Source organism: Acinonyx jubatus, chromosome C1, assembly GCF_027475565.1.
Source record: "Acinonyx jubatus isolate Ajub_Pintada_27869175 chromosome C1, VMU_Ajub_asm_v1.0, whole genome shotgun sequence".
Lineage (NCBI taxonomy): Eukaryota > Metazoa > Chordata > Mammalia > Carnivora > Felidae > Acinonyx > Acinonyx jubatus.
The window spans coordinates 146,599,306-146,625,542 of NC_069381.1; the positions used below are offsets into that span (position 1 = coordinate 146,599,306).

Sequence of the window (26,237 nt, forward strand, 5' to 3'; positions counted from 1 at the left end):
ATTTTGAGTTAAAGGCACTTGAAAAACAGTAAATATAAGGAAAGCAGATGACCTTCCTTCTTTTTCTTAAAAGCAAAAATTGAAATTCTTGTATGAAAGATGTCCTCCCTATACCAGAAGGAAAGTAGCACTCTTATCATCAAGGACAAAAAGTTGAGACTAAATTAATCCTACACAAACAGACTTTGTTAAAAATAATTATTCTCTCCCTTTGGCCTCTGCACATAGGTTAGTCACTTTTCCACAATTGCCTCTCTTTGTTCAACTTCATATAAAACAAGTAGGTTTTGCCATTTCTTTGGGTCATCATTTCTTATGCAGTCTCCCATGTCACACAAAACTTTTATTAAATACATGTGTATGCTTTTGTCCTGTTGATCTATTTTGAGTCCATTTAATTTTCAGGCCCAGACAAAAAGAACTCTAAAGAGTAAAGGTAAATGTTTCTATCTCCTACAACAGAATTAGCTCAGTGATTGGTACATATTAAGCAGTCAATAATTGAAATCTATTACTTGTTATTACAAATTAAATAGAGGAACTATTATAAGTCCTATTTCAATAACTTGACTAAGCTAAAATATTCACTAAATATAATCTTTAGAATCTCCTAGAAAGCACCAATAATATATATTAAAAATTATTGAGTTACCTAAAATAATTTTGATAAGCATTTTGGAAAAGAAAATACATTAACTCAACAAAAGTAGAATTATATTTATATTATCCCAGAATATTTTTTAAGTATTTCTAGATGTTAGGTTCTAAACTATATTCAATAATTGCCTTTAATGTTTAATAATTTCATAATGTTTTCTTTTAAATGGCCAGGATACCTACTACTAGAGTTTAAAAATAAAACAAGTTGGGGTGCCTGGTTGGCTCAGTAAGTTAAGCAGCTGCCATCAGCTCAGGTCATGATCTCATGGTTCATGGGTTCGAGTCCTGCATTGGGCTCTGTGCTGACAGTTCGGAGCCTGGAGCCTGCTTCTAATTCCGTGTCTCCCTCTCTCTCTGTCCCTCCCCTGCTCATGCTCTGTCTCTGTCTCTCTCTCTTGAAAATAAATTAACATTAAAAAATTTTTTTTCTAATCAAATATCTTACTATTTAGATAAACTATGCTTATAGGCCTTTGATATATATGCACATTCTTCCTTCTACTCTGAATAATCTCATTTCCAGATATGAGACTTTTGAGAAAAAGATTTAAGTACATTTGTGACTCTTTACTAAATCACCTCCAAGGTTTTCACTTCTCATTTTAGTCATGTATCCAACAATAAATATAATCTTTTGGTAACGTTATATTAAGAACTGAGCAAAACTAACAATTCAGTCCAAATTAAAAGACCAATTTTATGGTGTTTATTTTAAACCTTATTTTCTCTTATTTTATAATAAAAATGTTTCTATTGTTTTAGAATAGAAATAATTTTTCTATTATTTCCCTGCCTACTGTGACTCCTAAATGTTTTCCTACTCTATCTCCAGAGTCAGTTCTCCATTTTATAAAATACTTGTGAAAACTAATTTTCTTTATAGTTTGTACTGACACAAAGAAATAAACAAACATACACATTTTACTAAACACTCATATGGGCAGTAGACAAGAAAACTGAGGTAAGCAGTTTAGATGATTGTCCCAAGAACACAGATGGAGTGACTGCCAGCTTTAGGATTAAAACTAAGAAGCTCATTATTCCCTTCTTATATTCCGAGTACTTAATATTGTTTTTACATCACAAGGATCTCTTAACTAATCTAAAAACAATAATTTAATAATTAAAACAATTATCAACAATAATTATGACAAATGTAAACAGATTTATGAAATCTAGTAAACAAAAGTAAAATTAATTTATCCAAATATTCCCTGAAAAAACCTGATTTACCACATAAGTTGTTTTTAAATTTTTCCTTAGAGAGCCAAGAAAGTGGCAGTCGAATATAATTTATCATTTCAATGTCTTTTTAAAAAACCAATTTCTTGAGCCAAAATCTACAATGAGTATGTGAGACCACACAGAAATACTCTTCATTTAAAAAACAATTCTCCAAACTTAAAACACTAGTTTCAACTCTAATTGTAAACTTAAACTTCAGGATATATTTACAACACATATATCTATGAAAAGACAATGCTAAAAAGTAAAGAAAACACCAAATACTACTGCATTTACAAGAGAAAAAGACATACAGTATAACATTAACAGCTTACTGTGGAGAGTGGGTTTAATCAGGAAGTAGCCATTATCCTTTCGATTCAGAGCAGTGACAGCACTCCAAAACAACAAGCCGTGGTATTTTTCAGTTAAAAGGAATGAAAGAATACCTACTATTGTGTCCTAGCTTTGCTGACCCCAAAGGTCACCACATGTCTTTTAATCAAAAGCTATCATGAAAACATAATCCAAGTAAGCATTTACAATAATCTATTTGTTGAAACACCTAAAATCTACCTAACACAACCTCTCTCCCTCAGTTACTCACAAAACATGGCTGTCTTATTCAGAGATTAGCAATTATTGTAATGAGATACTGTCGGAGAGGGTCAAATAGTACTTCCTGCAGTTTACACATCTTGATTTCCTGGTAAACAAACTGAAAGGCAGGTGGAGCACTTAGATCACCAGTAAACGTGAATGCTCACGTGACAAAACTAAGCCAGGTAAGGTGGATGTCTCAAGTAATCGCTCTTTTCTTAATTTTATTAACGTCAAAACAGACAATAAAGAGTTCCTTCTTCCTTTTTCTAAGGAGGGTTTATTCCTGACATGCATAGGCACAGTTTATAATAAGGAATGCTTGAAAATGAATCTGTTTAAGTAGGTTTTGAAAATTACTTCTGGCAAGTAAATTGTAAAAGACAAGGCAATGCTAACAAGGTATATTAAAAAAAAAAAACAACAACTAAGAATAACTGTTCAAACACCTGCTAAATATAAAGAAAAGTCTTTAAATTTCAACTGCTTCAAGAAAGTAGATAAAAGAAGTTTCTGAGTTATAATTAAATTTTAGTCAAAGCATAAACCTATTTTTATCAGGACAAGCTCCTACAAAAATATTACTTTATAATTTATGTGGCAGTCTTTGAAAAAAAAACTATCTCAATTATCTGAATCAAAAAGTTTACACAACTCGAAGCTATTCCCAGCATCCTTTAAAATTCCTATTTCAAAAAGAAAACAAAATTGAAAATATTTATCTGTGAGCATCTCAAAAAAATATTGTTAGCTTGAAGACTAAGTTTTCTTGTCCCTAGTTTTTTTCCCCCCAAAACTGCTGTTTTTTTCCCTGCCTGAAATTTCTAGTATAGGTGAACGAGGGTTGGTTTAAATTACCTAAGGGTATAAAACAAACAAACACATACTCTGTCAACGTGATAAACTAATTCACTACTTTAAAAATATTTAGGCGATTTTTTTCTTAATCTACAAAATTGCATTTATCTTAATTCTATTTATACCAAGGCCATGCATGCATCTATTTCCTAACTACTAAGAACATAGACTGCTTTGATTTTAAGGCAAAAAGCTCTTAATGACCCTTTTACAACAATATAATCATATCACGGCATTAAATTATATTATTTAAATCATATTTACTCTATTTGCAAATAAAATTCTAATGTACTGAAATAGAAAACAAAATAAATTAATAACAGAACACCCAAGTATAGAAAATTGTGCCGAGAGTACAGAAACTCAGAATGGGTCTCATTTACAAACAATATGTGTCATTGGAAAGGAGTGTGTATTCAATATTAAACATTAACACAAGTCGCTTATCACCACCTTTACTACAATGACACATGAAATAGACAGCAAATTTTCAGAAAACTATGACTAAGGAGTTAACAAGTCCAGCTGAATTTCTTGGTCAAATGAAATAATTCAAATATTCTACAGTTACCTGAAAAACAAAACAAAGCCCTTACTTATTCCCTTTATAGAAAATTTAATATATAATTCATAATTAAATATGTAGCTTTGACTGTGATTCATATACCAAAACAAAAGTAAAGTTTAAATTTGAAAATTATCAGTTCAGTTATTTCAAAGATCCACGACTATCTTAGCTTTCTATAATAAGTCAAATTTAGAGGACAATGAAATAAAAATATAAAGGTAACGAAGATAAATTTGAAATTTTGTTTCATTCAAGATGGCTTTTACCAACAAGCAGCAAGTTTTGGTATTAAGAATTTACAATTCAGCTGAAAGGGCTGGGGCAAAAACCAGGGTAATATATGTGGTCCTCTGTGAGCTAGAAAAAGACCCCTCTGAGCTCACATATGAGAAAAAGGCACCCTTTCCTCCTCTAGGATGTATTTCAGCCTTACTTGTTTCTCTCAAGTCAGGCACTCTTGTGTAGGCACACTTAGCACAATGAGCTATACCTGGTAGCCCTGTACAGGCAAAAAGCTTCAGAAAGGATTCCCCTGCCCCCCTGGCAAGTCTAAGAAACCACACAGGAGATTAGTCATCCATGACTTAAGAAATTTATACAGAAAGAAAAGAGGAGACGGGAGGGAACACCAGGGAGAAAGGTTCCTGCTTTTATTTGCTTGTCTTCTGCTGGCAATAAATAAGCTTTTATTGGTTATTTATATCCCATTTTATTCCAAAATAATTTAATGTGACTTACAGAAATATGAGTAGTAGAACAGATGCTTTCAAAATATAAATTAACATGAATAAAGGGAAAAATAAGAGGAAGGAAGATGAAACACAAGGTAAACTTGAAACACAGAAACACCTATCACAGTTGCCTTACACAGTTCTAAGATGTGGGTGGTTCAGCTCTGAGCTTCCTAGCTATGGAAGTAAAGTGGGAAACAAGATCAAATTACAAAATTTTAATTCTCTGTAAGATGTGTTACAAACCAGCACCAAGGCTTTTCCTAGCACTCTGAATTGAGAGAAATTTCTTTTATACTTTTTAATAAAGTAACACTGGACAATTCAATTTTTTTTCCCACAGCATCTTTACAGAAATTAAATAACAAACTTCATATGAAAGTTTCTTTTAACATTTCCTTAGCACAAGCTGAGGTCATAACACAATGAAAAGTTACCCAGAAAATAAGCCATCTTGCTAGGAAAGCTTCTGTAATTTTTCTAATCTGTTTTTTTTTTTTAAACAAACACTAACCATCCCCAAGGATCTCTTGTTAAATTCACAGTCTACTCTCATGTTCCAAATTCATACTTTATTTTCTAAATTCAGGTTCTTTTGCTGGATGAGCAAGTAAAAACAGGGCATGCAAGCTCTAACTGTGGTTCCACATCAGACAAGGGAAGACACTGGTAGTTAGGTAAATCTAGATACTTAAAAGGGAACTTCTCTTTTTTTTACTTACAATAGTTCCTCTCTTCTTTGTTAGTGACTTTCCATAATCCTGCTCAATCCAACAGCCTGAGAGCCCAATCTATGATGACTTTTATTGCTCCTTAGTTTGGTATTTCCAACTAGGGTAAAGAAATCTGACTTAGGGTTTCTAGATTCCTAAGTTGTCATTCAGTCTGCACCAGTTTAGATTCATTTTAGAGCATGACTTTTGAGTGCGTTTACAGCATTTGCTTTTAATATTCTTGGTTGGGGGAGGAATGGAAGACAGTAGTGAAATTAATACAAACAGAATTCCTATCTCTCATTTTATTATACAAGAAAAACAAAGTTGGCAATGGTAGTATCTCAAAATACCACATATCTGGACTGAATACCACTAAAATTTAACAATGTTACAATCTGATTTTCACATGTGGCAAATAAGTAGTAGCAAATCACATCTTCCATCACAGCTGAGTTGGTTGCTTCTCAGTCTCCCCAAGATGCCAAATTTATGTTCTGTTTCTCATTGCTTTTCCACCTCATTATCAGCTTAGACCTTATCACTTTCAGCATTCTCCTCTCTCACAGCCTATTTGGTCCCATGAAACCTTCTTTCTCTACTTGATTTAGCTCTATATTATTCTCGAATTATTTTAGGAATCTCCCTTACTAAATTTGGAAATTCCTTACTCTATATTACTCGCTGTGAATCATAAGATGCAAACACCTTAAGTACAAATTAACTTACGCATTAATAAACTGCTGTACATATTTATAACAGCTCATGTTTGTCCAACATGACCAAGATATTTATTAAGATTGCATCAGGTGAGCCAGAGGCCATTTTTTACTATATAGGTAATTTCTAAATGGTGTACACAGTCAACCCATATTAAATCAAACCTTAGGCTTTTCTACTTTCAAGATGGTCTAAGGAATTTTAGTTGTAAGAACAACTTTTGAGAACACTGTCAAAAATCAAACAGATTTGATAAAATTGCCAGACCTAAAAATGACCAAAATTAAATAACAACTGTGTCTAATATAGTTTGGTCCATATTTGAACTCATATACATAACCCAAAGAGTTAGGCAGCCTACTCCCTTATTAAATGAACTTTTTCAATGTGTAGCCACTAAGATGTGTTATATCTGAACTTCCTCTTTTATGAAAATTCAATCGAAGTATATAGTTAATCTCAATGTTCAATTTTCGCTATTGCAAAAGGTAGCGGTATTTACATTTGGCATAATGTGTACACTTGCTTAACATTTTTCTTGCGATAATAAAAAGCACTTCTAACATTTAAAAATGTTAGAAAGCATATGCTTAAGAAGCTCATGTCAATTAGCAGCTTAAATCAATCAAGATTATATTCTAGTCATTTAAAAAGTTATAGGATAATTAAAATGGTCACAATATTAACCGCCTTATAATTGTTTACCTCAAAGAACAAAAGTAGAAAACATATGTCTAAAATAAATCAAAAAGCTTTCAAACCAACTAAACAACAAAAGAAAGAATATAATCCAATTTTCTCTCTTTTCCTAAAAAGCAAACTGGAAAGAAGAAACCAAAGGAAGCTACAAATATATATTTTTTCATTTATTGCCACATAATAGATACACGCAGAGCCAGTGAGAATACAATATTCATTTTGCTGCAGAAGAACAGACATTGCATAACAATGAGATTTGCTAATGAAATCAACCATCAACCTGGAATACATATGTATTAAACCAAGACCTCAGTGTCATTTTCTTTTTGCATCGTTTGTTCTTTCTTTCATTTTCTTCTTGACCTTGTCAGTATTTTTGTCCTTTAGATTTCGGAACTTTGGTAAAGCAAAATCAAGACTATAATATCATAGTGTAATGCTTTTTATTCATCACATTTATTTTTAATGTAAATTCCAATTGTTCTGCTTCTATCAGCACTATTAATGTACCTTACGAAAAAAAAAAAAATCAATGGATGCTACCAGAAGAAACAAAGGAGGTTTATTTCTATACAAAATAGTTGGATCAGATCTGAAAAAAACTTTTATCAAGACTTGACATAAAATTCCACATAACAATTTTTAGAGCAATATTAGTGCTTGCTTATGTAATAAGAAATTTAAAAAAGAATATATTTTAAAGTCATTTTTGTAATAATATAAATCCTCCAGCAATTTCTACTACTGAGAGTTATTAAGTGAAATAATGTGGGGCTGCTAGAATAACTATCAACATGCAAATTATTCTAATGCTTTTAGATTAAAATCATAATTTTTCTCCCCAAAAATGCTCTGCTGTCCTGGTCTACAAAGTGAATCACCAATTTCCATTAATCAAAAGTAAATAATTCTGACAATTTTCTTAAAAATTTATTATTTTAATTTATGATTTAGTTATTACATATTTCTGTAAAGGTCCAAAAGACTATGAAAGTACTTGATATTATATATCTTTTTTAAAAAAGCACTAATGTCCCTCATAATTAATTTTTTTTTAGTATAAGCTATTTAACTAAATGACTGTCCTATTGGTTGACTGTTTACACAATTAGGTTTTTCAATTCATGTGTGCTACAAATAAAATGAACAGACTAACCTGCTGTGGTATATAATTGCTACTAATTCATGATAATAACAACTTTTAAAAATAGCAATACTTATACCAATTAAAACAGCCTTAGTCAAACAAAATTAAGTTCTCTGTTTTTATTTTTGTAGTACCTTAATATCTAACCTCAAACAATATCCTTCAATATCTGTTGTAAAAGTAAACTGAATATTCCTTATAATTTAAATTGTCTGAAAGTTGCTACTGATAGTCCAAGAGTTCTCCAGACTATTTTAAAAACCATGAAGGATGATTTTAAGCAAAGAAACACATAATCACAGAACAATCATTAATCCACACACAAAGTATTTCCTTAAAAAACCCAGAAATTTCTATTAAAATGACAAAATATGAAGACGACCATAGGGAAATAGCCAGTTGAAACAAATATTTATGGCAATACTGAAAACCTACTTTCACTCAGGCAAAGGGGCAAAGGATACAATCCTAAAATGTAGTGATGGGATTTGGAAGGTCATCTAGCTCCTTGCTACTAAAAGTGTGGTCCGCAGATGACCAACATTCCAGCTGCTTCTTAGAAATGAAGATTCTCAAGCCCCCACCCAAACCTACTGAATCAGAATCTTATGTACCTTAAAAGTGAAGAAGCCATGGTCTAGAAAATTCTTCAGCCTACCTAAGAATTTGTATACCAATTCCAGTGACTTCTGATATTCTAACAACTCCTCAAAAATCCACAGTAAAATGCAGAACATTCAGAGGATGAATAATTTACTTGTCATACTCAAAGTCCATTACCTAGCATTTGCTTAATGACTTGAAGTTTCATACTCATATGGAAACTAATTAGACAATAAATTATATTTAATATAAAAAAATAAGTTTCATACTCCTATTGACTACTGATTTGACATTTGTGGTAATAAAAGAATAAGGGGGCAAGAATAATATCTTTTATGTAAGATCTTAGAAAATATTAAATAAATGGTAAAACAGCAGTATTTACATATCCTTAGCAATTATTTTAAATTTTTCAACAGAAGAGTTATTTCTTAAATAGAATCTTGTGAGGAAGCCCCACAGAGTAAAAAATAAACGAAGGCCTACTCTTTGGGGCCAAGGAGGCACCCAGCAGTAGCCAAGGCATCTCAACAGAACTACCTCATATGTTTCTTCAGAGTACAGTTTGAAAAACTCTGACTTAAAGAAACTACTTGAGAGCCTAAAAACAAACTAAACAACTGTTATACTGATCACAAATAAAATTTGCTGTTCATCAAAGTAAAATCTTAAAGATCACTATACTATAGAGAAATCTGTTTACTTTATTCTTTGGTGTTTTAAACTAAGAACACTAGATTGAATTACATAATAAAGCATTTTTTTGTTACTCAAATTGATCTTTCCCCAAATTGTTCTAATTGGTGCAGCTAGATTTCACTAATATGAGATCTTTAATTTAATTATTTTAGTTAATAGTATGCCTACCATTACACGAGACATTATGTGAAGTGCTACAAGGTCAACATAGATGAATGGACCAAGTATTCTACTGATCACCTTGGAAGGGTTAAGACAAATATATGGGATATAACAAGTGCCATAAAAGCAATATAACTATGGAAACATAATTAACTGAGGACCTCAGAAAAGGCTTCATGAAAGGTGACATCTGAAGCAGACTTTGAAAAGTGTGTAGGATTTTGAAAGGCAAAGGTGGCTGTGTTGGAGGAACTAGAAAAAATGGCATCATTTAAAAAAAAATTTTTTTTAACGTTTATTCATTTTTGAGAGACAGAGAGAGACACAGCATGAGCGGGGAAGGGGCAGAGAGAGAGGGAGACATAGAATCTGAAGCAGGCTCCAGGCTCTGAGCTGTCAGCACAGAGCCCGACGCAGGGCTGGAACTCACGAACTGTGAGATCATGACCTGAGCCAAAGTCGGTCACTCAACCGACTGAGCCACCTAGGTGCCCTGAAAAAATGGCATCTTCAGTGGAGAGAAGACATATGCTGAGAAGCAGAAGCTGAAAAGGTCTGGGTATATTTGAAGAACAGCTTGAGGCAGCTTGTACGCTCCCTAGCCAGAATCTAAGGTGCCTGGGTGGCTGGGTCAGTTAAGTGCCCAACTCTTGATTTCCACTCAGGTCATGATCTCACGGTTTGTGAGCTGAAGCTCTGTGTTGGGTTCTGCGCTGACAGCACAGAGCCTGCTTGGGATTCTCTCTCTCTCCCTCTCTTGCTTGGGATTCTGTCTCTCTCTCCCTCTTTTTCTGTTCCTCTCTTGTCGGTGCACACACACTCTCAAAATAAATAAAGAAACTTAAAAAAAAAGAATCATGAGTTGTTCATTTTATGACAGTAACACCCATAGAACTCAAGTGTTAATATAACTGTATAGTCCTGTAAGAGCATTAAATACCTGTTTGAATGAATTAATCAATCAATGAATGAATGTAATCTACTATGGCTAGTATATATGGCATATGTAGAAAATAGTGGGAGATACGGCTGAAAAGGTAGTTTATGACCTTATTGGAGACAACCTTGAATACTATATTAAGTACTTAAATTTAATGCTGCAAACAATGGTAAGCCACCTGAATTAGAAATATTGATCTGGCAGTGTTAAGTAGGATGTATTGGGACAGGAAGAGAGTTCCAATAGGGATACTGAAATGTTCAGTCTGTTGCAATAGTTTAGGCAAGAGGTTGTGGGAGTAGAATCAGAAATACAAAGATGAGTATGAAAGACAAGAATAATCAATTTTTTTTCCATTAGGCAGTCAAAGTAGAGCAAGAAATAAAAAATATTATAGGGTCACCTGGGTGGCTGTTGGTTAAGCGTCCAACTTTGGCTCAGGTCATGATCTCACGCTTGTGAGTTTGACCGCTTGTGAGTTTGAGTCCCAAGTCAGCCTCTGTGCTGGCAGCTCAGAGCCTGAAGCCTGCTTCGGATTCTGTGTCTCCCTCTCTTTCTGCTCCTCCCCTGCTCATGCTCTCTCTCTCTCTCTCTCTCTCTCAAAAATAAACACTAAAAAAATGTTTTTTTTATTTATATTATAGAAGTAAAACCTGTTGGACTTCATAGCAGGTTCTATATAGAGGGAGTGGGAAGGGAAAAAGTAAAGAAATCCCAAAAGTTTGCAAGAATGTAAAACAGGAAATCTCTTACGCACTACTGGTGTAAACTGGTATGACCAGCTAGAAAAAATTAATATGTTATAAAATCAAAGCTGTACATAGTCTATATCACAGTAATTCCACTTCTACATATATAACCCAGAAAACTCACACATGTGCATAAAGGGGCATATACAAAAATGTAATTTGCAGCACTATTTTTATAATGAAATATTGGAAAATGAATAAATTAAAAGATTGTAGAATGTTTAATAATGAAATAGTATAGAGCAATTAAATGACCTAGAGCTACACGTTTTAACATAGATATATATCTTTAATAAGAGAAGATGAATTGTTTTATGAATGATCAATGAAACCAGTCTCTGGAGGACAATGAAAAGGGAAAAAAGTTAAAAAAAACAAAACAAAACATGAATAAATTCTTAGGTTTAGTGTGGAGGGGAAATAGGTTTTTTGTTTGTTTTTACCAGGACTTATTATTTTACACATGGAAGTGTGTACCTTTGACCACCTTCACTCATTTTGCCCATCTCCCACCTCTGGCAACCAGCAATCTATGCTTTGTATCTATGAGTCCCAATTTTTGTTCCTTTTGTGTGTGTTTTGGGGTTTTCTTTGTTTTTTTGTTGTTGTTGTTTTAGATTCCACATGTAAGTGAGATCACATGGTATTGGTTTTTCTCAGTCTCACTTCACTTAGCACAATGCTCTCAGGGTCCATCCATGTTGTCAAAAATAGCAGGATTGCCTTCTTTTTGTGGCTAATATTCCATTGTATATAATTACCCATTCATCCATTGATGGACACTTAGGTTATTTCCATGTCTTGGGTATTATAAGTAATGCTGCAATGAACATGGGAGTATCAGGCAAACTTTTTTTCTCAGAGGTGGGTGGAGAGGTAGAAGAAGAAAAAAAAACATAGTTTTCTAACCTTTAATTTTGAAATAACTATATATGTATAGAAAGTTGCAAAACTTTACATAACTATAGCACAATATCAAAACCAGTAAACTAACTACAATGTATATGTATGGTTCTGTCATTTTATCCTATGTGTAGAGTCATGTAACCAACACTGCAATCAAGATATGGAACTATCCCATCATCACAAAGATCTCTCTCATGACACTCTTTTACAGTCACACCCAAACCTCTCCTTCAGCATCCCAAATCCTAATAACCACTAATTTGTTCTTGAACTCTATAATTTCGTCTTTATATAGGTGGAATCATAGTGACCTTTTCAGTTTGGCTTTTTTCACTCAACCTAATGCCCTTGAGATCTATCCAATTGTTATGTGTATCAATAATTGGAACCTCTTTATTGCTCAGTAGTACTGCACAAAATGGCCATACCATACTGTCTTTAGCCATTCACTTATTTATTTTATTTATTTTTAATTTTTTAATTTATTTTTGAGAGACAGAGAGAGACAGAATGTGAGCAGGGGAGGGCACAGAGAGACAGAAAGACACAGAATCTGAAGAGGCTCCAGGCTCCGAGCCGTCAGCACAGAGCTCGACGCGGGGCTTGAACTCACAAGCTGTGAGATCATGACCTGAGCCAAAGTCGGACGCTTAACTGACTGAGCCACCCAGGGGCCCCTAGCCAATCACCTATTGCAAGACATTTTGGTTGTTTCCAATTTTGGCTATTATAAATAAAGCTGCAATGAACAAATATGTACATTTTGCTGGGATATATGCTCAGGAGTGTGGTGGTGGTTTGGTCATGTAGTAAGGGTATGTTTAGCTGTTTGTTTCTTTTTTTTTTTTAAATAAACTGTCAAACTCTTTCCCAGAGTGGTTATACCATTTTACATTCCCAGCAGCAATATATAAAAGTTCCATTTTTCTCCACATCCTTGCCAGCATTTGATGTATGTCACTATGTTTTATTTTGGCTGTTCTGATGCGTGAGTAGTGATAGCTCATTTGTGCATTTCCCTGATGGCTTGTGATGTTGAACGTCTTTTCATGTACTCACCTGATATCTGTACATTTTCTTTGGTCACATGTTTCTTCGTCTCTTTTAGCCATTTTCTAACTGGACTGTTGGCATTTTTACCGTTGAGTTTGAGAGTTTTTATATATCTGAGATATAAGTACTTTGTCAGATTTGTGGTTTTCAAATATTTTCTCCTAGTATGTAGCTTGTGTTTTGGAAAGCAAAAGGTTTTAAGTTTTATAAAGTCCAAATTACTGATCTCCACTGATTTTTTTTTCTTTTATGGATTTTGTGTCATGTATAAGAACTCTTCACCAAGTTAGGTCCCGTAGATTTTCCCTTATGTTTTCTTCTAAAAGTTTTATATATTACATTTAATTTTATAATCCAAACAGATTTTAAACTAGAAAAAGGAGAAAATGATAAATCTGTCTATCAGAAGGTTTTCAACTACTTAATAGACTTAATTGCAACATTTATTTGGTATCCTATTACAGCAAAACACTTAAGATACATACAAGGTATAAGATCTAAAGAGTGGATACAACATATATTTTTATTTTATTCTTACAAGTGCTTTGTCAGAATTATACATCAGTGCACCTGACTTAGGAAGAACTTGTACGTGTTCTTGGGGGAAAATTCCAGCTGTTCTAAACCTTTAAGAGTGGAAAAATTAGTCTACTCACCAAAAGAAGGCTGTGTCAGGAAGAGATAATAGCACTGAACAAAGGCAAAAGAACTGTATGTCCACTGCATGCTTCAGGAAGTATACATGGTCTTAAAGTTAGAGAGCACTAAGTATGGGAGATTTAGGCAAAATTTTGGATGTAGGCAGGAGACAGATTATGGAAGATTTCATATGCCATGCAAATTAGATTAAATTTTATTCTGTTTGATGGGAAGCTAGTAAATTATTTTAAGTAGGTGAATAATCTAGTTAGATTTGTGATGTCAATTAAATTGTCACTGAGAGGATGATGAATTTGGACACAGCAAGACTAGAGGCAGAACCACCAGTTGGGAGGCGATAGTGACATCCTAAGTAAGGCATGATGCAAACCTACATAAAGATTTAAGCATCGTAAATAGAAAAGAAAGGATGGATTTGAGAAATATTTAAAGAAAAAAAAAAGAACTATAGTCTTCGTTATAAAAACAGGCAGGGAGAGGTGATGACTTAAGGTAAACAGAGAAGTTATGAAACAGCATTTGTAGAAATGCTTTTATTAACTTTTAGGTAACTCATAGTTAACCTGTAGTATTAGATAACACAGTATTTACCATGGCGTGAAAAACACTAGTACCATAAGACGATCTTTGAAGGGAGGGTCAAATGAGTTGGAGATTCAAAAAACATAATTTAAAAAATTTATGTTTATTTATTTTTGAGACAGAGAGAGACAGACAGACAGAGACACAGAGTATGACTGGGGGAGAGGCAGAGAGAGAGGGAAACACAGAATCTGAAGCAGGCTCTAGGCTTTTATCTGTCAGCTAGAGCCTGATGTAGGACTCAAACCCACAGCCACGAGATCATGACCTGAGCTAAAGTTGGAAGCTTCAGGACTGAGCCACCCAAGCACCCCTTAGATTCACAAAACTTATTAGCACATTAAAAGACGCACAGAAACAGCTTTTAAAATGAATTTTTTAACTTTAACATTAACCCTATGTTTTCCAAACTTATTTGACCATGGAACTGTTTTTCATGCAATGCTCACACCATACAACCAATGCTCTACTGAGACTACTTTGGGCACTGCTGGTTTAGCAACAATGTGGGCTTTGGTTAAGCTTAGAACATAATTTTTTTAAGTCTTCCCTTAAAAAAAGAATCAAATCTCAAATGTAGGTTTAGGTGAAACTTCTATGACTTCATTTATTATTCTCCATTGGATCACACCACTTCAGTCATGCTGGTTTCCTTATTGTTCTTCAAATATGCCCAACATAGTCTCCCTTAATGTCATTGCATTTACTGCTTTCCTTGGAATAGTCCTCACTTAGATATATGCACGACTTGCTCCCCAAACGTTCTTATGATCCTTGTTAAACTGTCATCTTATTAGACAGGGCTTCACTGACCACCCTGAAAGAAATACTAATTCCACAACCCTTGCACTCATGACCCGTTATTTGCTTCATCTCTCTTCAGTGTTGGTTGTCATCTCACATATTAAATATCAATTTATTAGCCATTATCCCTTTTGCTCATAGACTATAAGCCCCATGAGTGCAGAGTCTGTTCTGCTCACTGCCTTATCCTCAGCACTTGCATGTACTAAGCACTCAATAATTCACTATTGAATAATTCACTAATCATCATTTAACCTCTCCCATAGGTTATTTACTTCATAACAAAAAAAATAATGGGGGAGCATCTGGCTGCCTCAATTGGTAGAACAGATGTCTTGTGATCTCAGGGTTGTGAATTCAAGCCCTATGTTGGGTGTAGAGATTATTTAAAAATAATAATAATTAAATTAAAATTAAAAATAGATAATGGGTAAAATAGCTACCTATCAACATATCCATTAATAGGAATAGTATTAGAAGATGGCAGCCGAGGAGGATGCTGGGCTCACCGCGCATGCTCCTGATCACTTAGCTTCCACCTACACCTGCCTAAATAACCCAGAAAACCGCCAGAAGACTAGCAGAATGGAGTCTCTGGAGCCAAGCACAGACGAGAGGCCCACGGAAGAGGGTAGGAAGGGCGGAGAGTCGGTGCGCACTCCACGGTCTGGCGGGAGGGAGCCGGGGCGGAGGGGCGGCCGCGGGCCAAGCAGAGCCCTGGCTGGCAAAAGTGGAGGGGCCGGATGGAGTGTGTTCCGACAGCAAGCGGGACTTGACATCTGGAAGGTTATAAGCTAACAGCTCTGCTCGGAGAACGGGAGGGCTGGAGGACAACGGGAGGGAGAGTTGTTCAGCCCCGGATGACAGAGCTCAGCTTGGTGGGGAACAAAGGCGCTCGCCAGTGCCATCTCCCTCGCCCATCCCCCAGCCAAAATCCCAAAGGGAACCAGTTCCTGCCAGCGAGCTTGCTTGCACCGTGCAAACACCCAAAGCTGTGCTTCTGCAGATCCATCCCTCCGGCGGGTATGACTCCTTCCCTGGTGCCGCAGGGCCCCTTCCGAAGCGGATCTCTGAAGGAAAAGCAAGCTGAGCCTGCCCCTTCCACCCCTGTGCACCTTGCCGATCCACCCCAGCTAATACCCCAGATCCCCAGCACCACAAGCCTGGCAGTGTGCAAGTAGCTCAGACGGGCCACACCGTACCACACTGAATCCCGCCCCTAGGAGAGGGGAAGAGAAGGCACACACCAGTCTGACTGGCCCCAGCGTTGGGCTGGGGGCAGACATCAGGTCTGACTGCGGCCCCGCCCATCAACGCAAGTTATTCAAGACAGCACGGGGGAAGTGCCCCACAGTCCGCACCACTCCAGGGACTATCCAAAATGACGAAATGGAAGAATTCCCCTCAGAAAAACATCCAGGAAATAACAACAGCTAACGAACTAATCAAAAATGATTTAAACAATATAACAGAAAGTGAATTTAGAATAATAGTCATAAAATTAATCGCTGGGCTTGAAAACAGTATAAAGGACAGCAGAGAATCTCTTGCTACAGACATCAAGGGACTAAGGAACAGCCAGGAGGAGCTAAAAAAGGCTATCAACGAGCTGCAAAATAAAATGGAGACAACTACGGCTCGGATTGAACAGGCAGAGGAGAGAACAGGTGAACTAGAAGATAAAATTATGGAAAAAGAAGAAGTTGAGAAAGAGATAAAAATCCAAGAGTATGAGGGGAAAATTAGAGAACTAAGTGAAGCACTAAAGAGAAATAATATACGCATAATTGGTATTCCAGAGGAGGAAGAGAGAGGTAAAGGTGCTGAAGGTGTACTTGTAGAAATAATAGCTGAGAACTTCCTGGATCTGGGGAAGGAAAAAGGCATTGAAATCCAAGAGGCACAGAGAACTCCCTTCAGACTTAACTTGAATTGATCTTCTGCACAACGTATCATAGTGAAACTGGCAAAATACAAGGATAAAGAGAAAATTCTGAAAGCAGCTAGAGATAAACATGCTCTAACATATAAAGGGAGACCTATAAGACTCATGACCGATCTCTCTACTGAAACTTGGCAGGCCAGAAAGGAATGGCAGGAGATCTTCAATGTGATGAACAGAAAAAATATGCAGCCGAGAATCCTTTATCCAGCAAGTCTGTCATTTAGAATAGAAAGAGAGATAAAGGTCTTCCCAAACAAACAAAAACTGAACGAATTCGTCACCACTAAACCAGCCCTACAACAGATCCTAAGGGGGATCCTGTGAGACAAAGTACCAGAAACATCGCTACAAGCATGGAACCTACGGACATCACAATGACTCTGAACCCATATCTTTCTATAATAACACTGAATGTAAATGAACTAAATGCGCCAACCAAAAGACATAGGGTATCAGAATGGATAAAAAAACAAGACCCATCTATTTGTTGTCTACAGGAGACACATTTTAGACCTGAGGACACCTTCAGATTGAGAGTGAGGGAATGGAGAACTATTTATCATGCCACTGGAAGTCAAAAGAAAGCTGGAGTAGCCATACTTACATCAGACAAACTAGACTTTAAATTAAAGGCTGTAACAAGAGATGAAGAAGGGCATTATATAATAATCACAGGGTCTATCCATCAGGAAGAGCTAACAATTATAAATGTCTGTGCATCGGATACAGGAGCCCCAAATATATAAAACAATTACTCAAAAACATAAGCAACCTTACTGATAAGAATGTGGTAATTGCAGGGGACTTTAACATTCCACTTACAGAAATGGATAGATCATCTAGACACACGGTCAATATAGAAACAAGGGCCCTGAATGATACATTGGATCACATGGATTTGACAGATATATTTAGAATTCTGCATCCCAAAGCAACAGAATATACTTTCTCCTCGAGTGCACATGGAACATTCTCCAAGATAGATCACATACTGGGTCACAAAACAGCCCTACATAAGTATACAAGAATTGAAATCATACCATGCATACTTTCAGACCACAATGCTATGAAGCTTGAAATCAACCACAGGAAAAAGTCTGGAAAACCTCCAAAAGCATGGAGGTTAAAGAACACCCTACTAAAGAATGAATGGGTCACCAGGCAATTAGAGAAGAAATTAAAAAATATATGCAAACAAATGAAAATGAAAAGACAACAATCCAAACGCTTTGGGATGCAGCAAAGGCAGTCCTGAGAGGAAAATACATTGCAATCCAGGCCTATCTCAAGAAACAAGAAAAATCCCAAATACAAAATCCAACACCACACCTAAAGGAAATAGAAGCAGAACAGCAAAGACAGCCTAAATCCAGCAGAAGAAGAGAAATAATGAAGATCAGAGCAGAAATAAACAATATAGAATCTAAAAAAACTGTAGAGCAGATCAACGAAACTAAGAGTTGGTTTTTTGAAAAAATAAACAAAATCGATAAACCTCTAGCTAGGCTTCTCAAAAAGAAAAGGGAGATGACCCAAATAGATAAAATCATGAATGAAAATGGAATTATTACAACCAATCCCTCAGAGATACAAGCAATTATCAGGGAATACTATGAAAAATTATATGCCAACAAACTGGACAACCTGGAAGAAATGGACCAATTCCTAAACACCCACACGCTTCCAAAACTCAATCAGGAGAAAATAGAAAGCTTGAACAGACCCATAACCAGCGAAGAAACTGAATCGGTCATCAAAAATCTCCCAACAAATAACAGTCCAGGACCAGATGGCTTCCCAGGGGAGTTCTACCAGACGTTTAAAGCAGAGATAAAACCTATCCTCCTCAAGCTATTCCAAAAAATAGAAAGGGAAGGAAAACTTCCAGACTCATTCTATGAAGCCAGTATTACTTTGATTCCTAAACCAGACAGAGACCCAGTAAAAAAAGAGAACTACAGGCCAATATCCCTGATGAATATGGATGCAAAAATTCTCAATAAGATACTAGCAAATCAAATTCAACAGCATATAAAAAGAATTATTCACCAGGATCAAGTGGGATTCATTCCTGGGATGCAGGGCTGGTTCAACATTCGCAAATCAATCAATGTGATACATCACATTAATAAAAGAAAAGATAAGAACCATATGATCCTGTCAATCGATGCAGAAAAGGCCTTTGACAAAATTCAGCAAACTTTCTTAATAAAAACCCTCAAGAAAGTCGGGATAGAAGGAACATACTCAAAGATCGTAAAAGCCATTTATGAAAAGCCCACAGCTAACATCATCCTCAATGGGGAAAAACTGAGAGCTTTTTCCCTGAGATCAGGAACACGACAGGGATGTCCACTCTCACCGCTGTTGTTTAACATAGTGTTGGAAGTTCTAGCATCAGCAATCAGACAACAAAAGGAAATCAAAGGCATCAAAATTGGCAAAGATGAAGTCAAGCTTTCACTTTTTGCAGATGACATGATATTATACATGGAAAATCCGATAGACTCCACCAGAAGTCTGCTAGAACTGATACATGAATTTAGCAAAGTTGCAGGATACAAAATCAATGTACAGAAATCAGTTGCATTCTTATACACTAATAATGAAGCAACAGAAAGACAAATAAAGAAACTGATCCCATTCACAATTGCACCAAGAAGCATAAAATACCTAGGAATAAATCTAACCAAACATGTAAAAGATCTGTATGCTGAAAACTATAGAAAGCTTATGAAGGAAATTGAAGAAGATAGAACGAAATGGAAAAACATTCCATGCTCATGGATTGGAAGAATAAATATTGTCAAAATGTCAATACTACCCAAAGCTATCTACACATTCAATGCAATCCCAATCAAAATTGCACCAGCATTCTTCTCGAAACTAGAACAAGCCATCCTAAAATTCATATGGAACCACAAAAGGCCCCGAATAGCCAAAGTAATTTTGAAGAAGACCAAAGCAGGAGGCATCACAATCCCAGACTTTAGCCTCTACTACAAAGCTGTAATCATCAAGACAGCATGGTATTGGCACAAAAACACACACATAGACCAGTGGAATAGAATAGAAATCCCCAGAACTAGACCCACAAATGTATGGCCAACTAATCTTTGACAAAGCAGGAAAGAATATCCAATGGAAAAAAGACAGTCTCTTTAACAAATGGTGGTGGGAGAACTGGACAGCAACAGGCAGAAGGTTGAAACTAGACCACTTTCTCACACCATTCACAAAAATAAACTCAAAATGGATAAAGGACCTGAATGTGAGACAGGAAACCATCAAAACCCTAGAGGAGAAAGCAGGAAAAGACCTCTCTGACCTCAGCTGTAGCAGTCTCCTACTCGACACATCCCCAAAGGCAAGGGAATTAAAAGCAAAAATGAATTACTGGGACCTTATGAAGATAAAAAGCTTCTGCACAGCAAAGGAAACAACCAACAAAACTAAAAGGCAACCAATTGAATGGGAAAAGATATTTGCAAATGACATATCGGACAAAGGGCTAGTATCCAAAATCTATAAAGAGCTCACCAAACTCCACACCCGGAAAACAAATAACCCAGTGAAGAAATGGGCAGAAAACATGAATAGACACTTCTCTAAAGAAGACATCCGGATGGCCAACAGGCACATGAAAAGATGCTCAACGTCGCTCCTCATCAGGGAAATACAAATCAAAACCACACTCAGATATCACCTCACGCCAGTCAGAGTGGCCAAAATGAACAAATCAGGAGACGATAGATGCTGGAGAGGATGTGGAGAAACGGGAACCCTCTTGCACTGTTGGTGGGAATGCAAATTGGTGCAGCCACTCTGGAAAATTAAAAACAGACCTACCCTATGACGCAGCAATAGCACTGCTAGGAATTTACCCAAGGGATACAGGAGTACTGATGCATAGGGGCCCTTGTACCCCAATGTTTATAGCAGCACTTTGAACAATAGCCAAATTATGGAAAGAGCCTAAATGTCCATCAACTGATGAATGGATTAAAAAATTGTGGTTTATATACACAATGGAGTACTATGTGGCAATGAGAAAGAATGAAATATGGCCCTTTGTAGCAACATGGATGGAACTGGAGAGTGTTATGCTAAGTGAAATAAGCCATACAGAGAAAGACAGATACCATATGGTTTCACTCTTATGTGGATCCTGAGAAACTTAACAGAAACCCATGGGGGAGGGGAGGAAAAAAAAAAAAGAGGTTTGAGTGGAAGAGAGCCAAAGCATAAGAGACTCTTAAAAACTGAGAACAAACTGAGGGTTGATGGGGGGTGGGAGGGAGGGGAAGGTGGGTGATGGGTATTGAGGAGGGCACATTTTGGGATGAGCACTGGGTGTTGTATGGAAACCAATTTGACAATAAACTTCATATATTGAAAAAAAATAGGAATAGTATTCTTCTTTATGATGTTAACAATTAATATTTTTCATGTCCACATTTTATCTACAAGGTCTGAGCAGTTTTATCCAAACAAAACTTACAAATAAAACCAAACACTTATTCAAGATTCTCACAGTTTCAGCACTAACCTTTAAAATTTTTCTACTAACCAAACACATCTGTAAAGTTGTTGTATAATTTTATCATTAGAAAATGCACAGGCATCATTCTGTATAATTGTTGTCAAATTTCCCTTTAACTGTGCTTCTTTAGATACTGGCTTACAAAAGACTATAACTGGAAGCACTGAATGTAGCAACCTTGACCCTCTAAAGCAAAGGGTCTTTTTCTGCTGTAATATACAGTAATTCATTTCTATAACATTAGCAATTGTCAAATGCTTTGGTAGGTTTTAAGTGTGTGATGCTTCCACTTGTAATTTTAGTCATGATGTACACTTTAATATAGGCCAGCTGTCCAATTGAACATACTATACATGACAATACTCTCATGGATATATATTCCACTAAAATAGAAGAAATTCTCATGGATACATGCAACAGTTTTTCAAAATATCTCAATAAAAAAATCTATAAAAACCTTAAATATTTAATATTTAATATAATATTCATATTTTCAATATCAAATGCAACATCTCTAACAGAACAGACTTTTAAAAATACTCAAGTCAACACAAAAAATATATTTGAATAGGTTCTGGTTTAAACAAAATATTGTTTAAATGTGTTTTTATTAAGGACTAAGAAGATATTTCATGCATATATAACTTTATAACCCAGTATAAACTCTCCATTCAATTAAAATTTTTCTATACTGCAATCTAGTGATGCAGACTAACATAAAAAACCATAGGGGTGCCTGGGTGGCTCTGTCGGTTAAGAGTCCGACTCTTGATTTCAGCTCAGGTCATGATCTCATGGTTAGTGAGACTGAGCCCAGGGTTGGCTTCTGCACTGTCAAGGTGAAGTCTGCTTGGGATTCTCCCTCTCCCTCTCCCTCTGCCTCTCCTCCCTCCTGCGCACACAGCTCTATCTCCCTCAAAATAAATCTTTTTTAAAAATCACAAAACTTGAATTCTTTCCAATGAAAACATGTGCAATTGAATAGTAAATAAAAGTCTCTAAAATTATGTACTCTTACACAGCTGTCATGAGTAAATAGGTATATGTTGTGATTTTTTTTTCAGTTTATTTATTTTATTTTTGAGAGAGAAGGTACAACGTTGGGAGGGGCAAAAAGAGAGGGAGAGGGAGAGAGACCCAAGCAGGCTCCACACTGTCAGCACAGAGCCCATTGCAGGGCTTGAAGTCACAAACCGTGAGATCATGACTTGAGCTGAAATCAAGAGTCAGTCAGTCGCTCAATCATCTGTGCCCCCAGGTGCCCCTATGTTGTGGTATTCTAAGTTTTCTTCAGAGAGAGTAGTTTCTTTAACCTTCATAATTAAAGGTATTTTATATGTATACAAGAAATAATCTAACAGTTACCTAGTGTTTTTAATGAACTCATTTGGTTACCTTGGTTAAATCACAGTCTCTGAGACTTGGTCTCTTCATCTGTAAAATGACAGTTTGTCTAGGATTTTTAATATACTTCCTAGCTTTAATATTCTATGACCCTATACAATTGTTTTTCCTGTTAATCTCTATTGTTTTTCTTGTTAACTGAGAAATACTTTTGATAGCAAGAAATGCACATTCCCTTAAAAGCTACTTCTTTAAAAACTAGATAATAAAACATATTTATGTCTCTCTATAATTAAACACCTCAATTTGTACTGAAATATGATAAGTACTGTTTATCTACTTTAGGTGAATAAAAGCTGAGAACAATTTATTAGAGCATAAGAAAGACGCCTCAACACTAGAAGGTCACAGCCTGTGTGCTGAGCTGCTAGCAAAACATCTATGATGCTCCAAAGCTGCCATTTTTCTTCCTTGACAAAGACTCCATCTGCCACTGAGCCATTTACAGCCTCTAAGTCAGAATATCAATGATTTCCGACTATTCTGCAAGCCTGCTTTCACCTTGACATCACCTCTGTAATACATCTAAAGCAAATGATACATATATCCCCAACTGTAAGCATGAAGCCCATGCTTTATTCACCTGATAGGTATTTAAGCTTCCCTCTAATGTACCATTTTTATTTATGCAGACTTGAAGAGAATTTTAAAGTGTATATATTTGCTCTAATTTTTGTTGCTTTACTTACCTGTTCTAAATCAAATATATTCATAAAACTTTGAAACCTGAAAAGGCTGTGCTAGGGAGTGTTCAGTAATGGCTTACTAACTAAGACAACAAAACTACATCATATTTACACCTAATACAATCTGCTATAAAATTGCTTCACATAAAATATTTCCTTAGAAACTGAAAACACTAAAGCAATGAAGAAATGTTGATAAAATTTCTAGTTTTGTACTTAAATCAATGTTCTTCACATTGTAACAAGTGAAACCCATCTATGTAACAATTAAAAGAGACCCAGAGAATTTTTCAGTTATATCTTGCTATTTCTTACTATTTTTGTTTAGTAAAGTATTAGATGCAAACTTCCAAGAACTATTCAAAACTCTTCTTCCATCCCTTTTAAATAAAAGCAGTATAATCCTTGGTCATTAACATGTATAAAAATGGAAATAACCTTATTTACAATATTACTTTTATCTGAATATAATTCTCTATAAAACAAAGATTGTGTTAAGGCCTATTATATGCAAAACATTAAGGGGAGTACAAAAAAGTTTCAAGTAAGATTCCTGGGCTCAAGAAGGGGAAATTATAAATGAACTCATAAAAAATCGTCTAAGAAGACAAGGTACTTTAGAGTGAGAGGAAGTGTGATACACAGGAAGGAATTCTGGATTACAGGTTAGGAGACTGAAGTCTATTTATATCTTGGCTCTGAACCCTCCAAGTGCTTATATTAACCATTTAATTCTAGACAAAGTACTTACCCAACTGTAAAGTGAGGTGACTAGACTAGGTAATACCCAAAGTCTCTTGCTGCTCTAGCACTCTATAACAGGATCCATGAGTCTAGATGTCAAATGATTACAGACACTAACTGGCCCAAGATTTTAAGTGGCACTCTATTTAGGTAGATGTGGCTCATATCAAAAAGGAAATGAGATTTGGGTTTGGTACTGAAGGATGTGCAATATTTAACTATATATGCGGACTTAGAAAAAGAAACTTCCCCAAAAAGGAACAGCATAAATAAAGGTGGGACAAAGAAATCATGATTTCCCATGTGTTAATGCGGCAATGTTCCCTGCATTGAGTGAGAAGAGGAGACATGATACTGGAGACAGAAAAGCTAGAGAAACATCCAAACATGACCGAATAGGGTGGTGGTAGGAACACAAGGAAAACAACAAAGGCAAAAGGGTAGAGGCCATAATGAAGCCAGAGCACAGTCACTTTCAAGTTTTGATTTAGAGTCAGAGGAAGGAGAACAATCCAACATGATACCAGGATTCATACAATGATGTGGAAAATGGTGATACTATTAACAGAAATAACTCTGAAATGTGATCCTCTTTCTAAAATAATGTGAAAAAAATAGAATACATTAAAAAGAAATAAAGTCATCTAATTATTGAAAAGGAACATTGAGCTGGGAATTAGACACTGATGCTGGATTCTGCCATGAACTAGCCGTGTAACATAGAGCCAGTCGCTCTAAGGTTTGGTTTTGCAAAATGAAAGCACTAGACTTAATATGACTTTAAGATGCTTTTCAGTTTTGTATATAATATGCATCTTAATTTCTGAACAAACTTGAAGTTGTAGAGGCAAGCAATCTTTTGTAATAGTATTAATCCTAACTGATTTAAGATTTAGCATTTTTTACATATGAAATAAAAGTACTTCATACAAAAATAATAAGAATGGTTATTTCCACCTAACAGTTACAACCCCACAACCCCAGACACAACCACCCCAAAACCAAAGACAGAAGAAGCAATTTCAGAACTAACCCTGCAGTTTTGATCCTGAATTAATAATTAGCTAATACATTCATTAAATACCTTTTACTAGGCACTAAGGGAAAGGCAAAAGAAGATACAGTTTCCATGTTTAAGCATGTAATAACTTTATTAATGAGATAAAATGAACTTGTGTGAACAATTAAAAACTGCCTTTTGATGCAGACTAACCCACATACCAAAAAATTCATTCCTTAACATCAATTCAAAGGAAGATAAATCCTGAAGCATAAACAGAAAGATGTAATGGATATGAAATTTGGTTAAAGGAGAAAATATTTTTAGAATGTTTCCTTTAACAAGAGAGGCCATAATCAAATTAAAATTTTTATTCCTTTTTCATAGTTATTTTTGCACAACAATTATTTTAATTTCAATAAAAACTTCATATTTATTATGATGTCATGACTCAAAATATATGGAGGATTTATAAAATTTACTCTTAGTAGGTGTCAAACAAACAAAAGAGACAAATTTTTCTCTAAACATTATATTACAATTTATATCAAATTCTAAAATACTTTGTATTCCAAAACAAATTTTAAAATTTACCAACAATTTTAATTTTTTCAAGAAAGTAAATTTAACAAACATACAAAAGAGAGAACTTAATTTCTAGTAACTTGCCTCATTTCTTCCATTAAGTGTGCTTATAATAAATATTAAAGGGGCGCCTGGGTGGCTCAGTTGGTTGAGCATCCAACTTTGGCTCAGGTCATGATCTCGTGGCTGGTGGGTTCGAGCCCTGTGTCGGGCTCTGTGCTGACAGCTGGGAGCCTGGAGCCTACCTTGGAT

The 26,237-nt window shown here is 35.5% G+C and overlaps 1 protein-coding gene across 21 annotated transcripts in view; it reads right to left on the bottom strand.

Moving 5' to 3' along the window:
* The window catches only part of BAZ2B (bromodomain adjacent to zinc finger domain 2B), a 317,724-nt gene that overhangs the window by 184,341 nt on the left and 107,146 nt on the right, over window positions 1–26,237 (bottom strand). For 14 of the 21 annotated variants that reach the window (XM_053215136.1, XM_053215135.1, XM_053215134.1 and 11 more), the window contains exon 1: window positions 2,199–15,761. The exons of 3 other annotated variants lie outside the window; for them this stretch is intronic. In XM_053215136.1, coding sequence (XP_053071111.1) covers window positions 2,199–2,208 — 10 coding nt within the window. In that variant the 5' untranslated portion in view covers window positions 2,209–15,761. Of the gene's footprint in view, window positions 1–2,198; window positions 15,763–26,237 lie in introns of those variants that run through there. 4 more of the 21 variants (XM_053215138.1, XM_053215132.1, XM_053215137.1 and 1 more) reach the window with 3 other exon arrangements.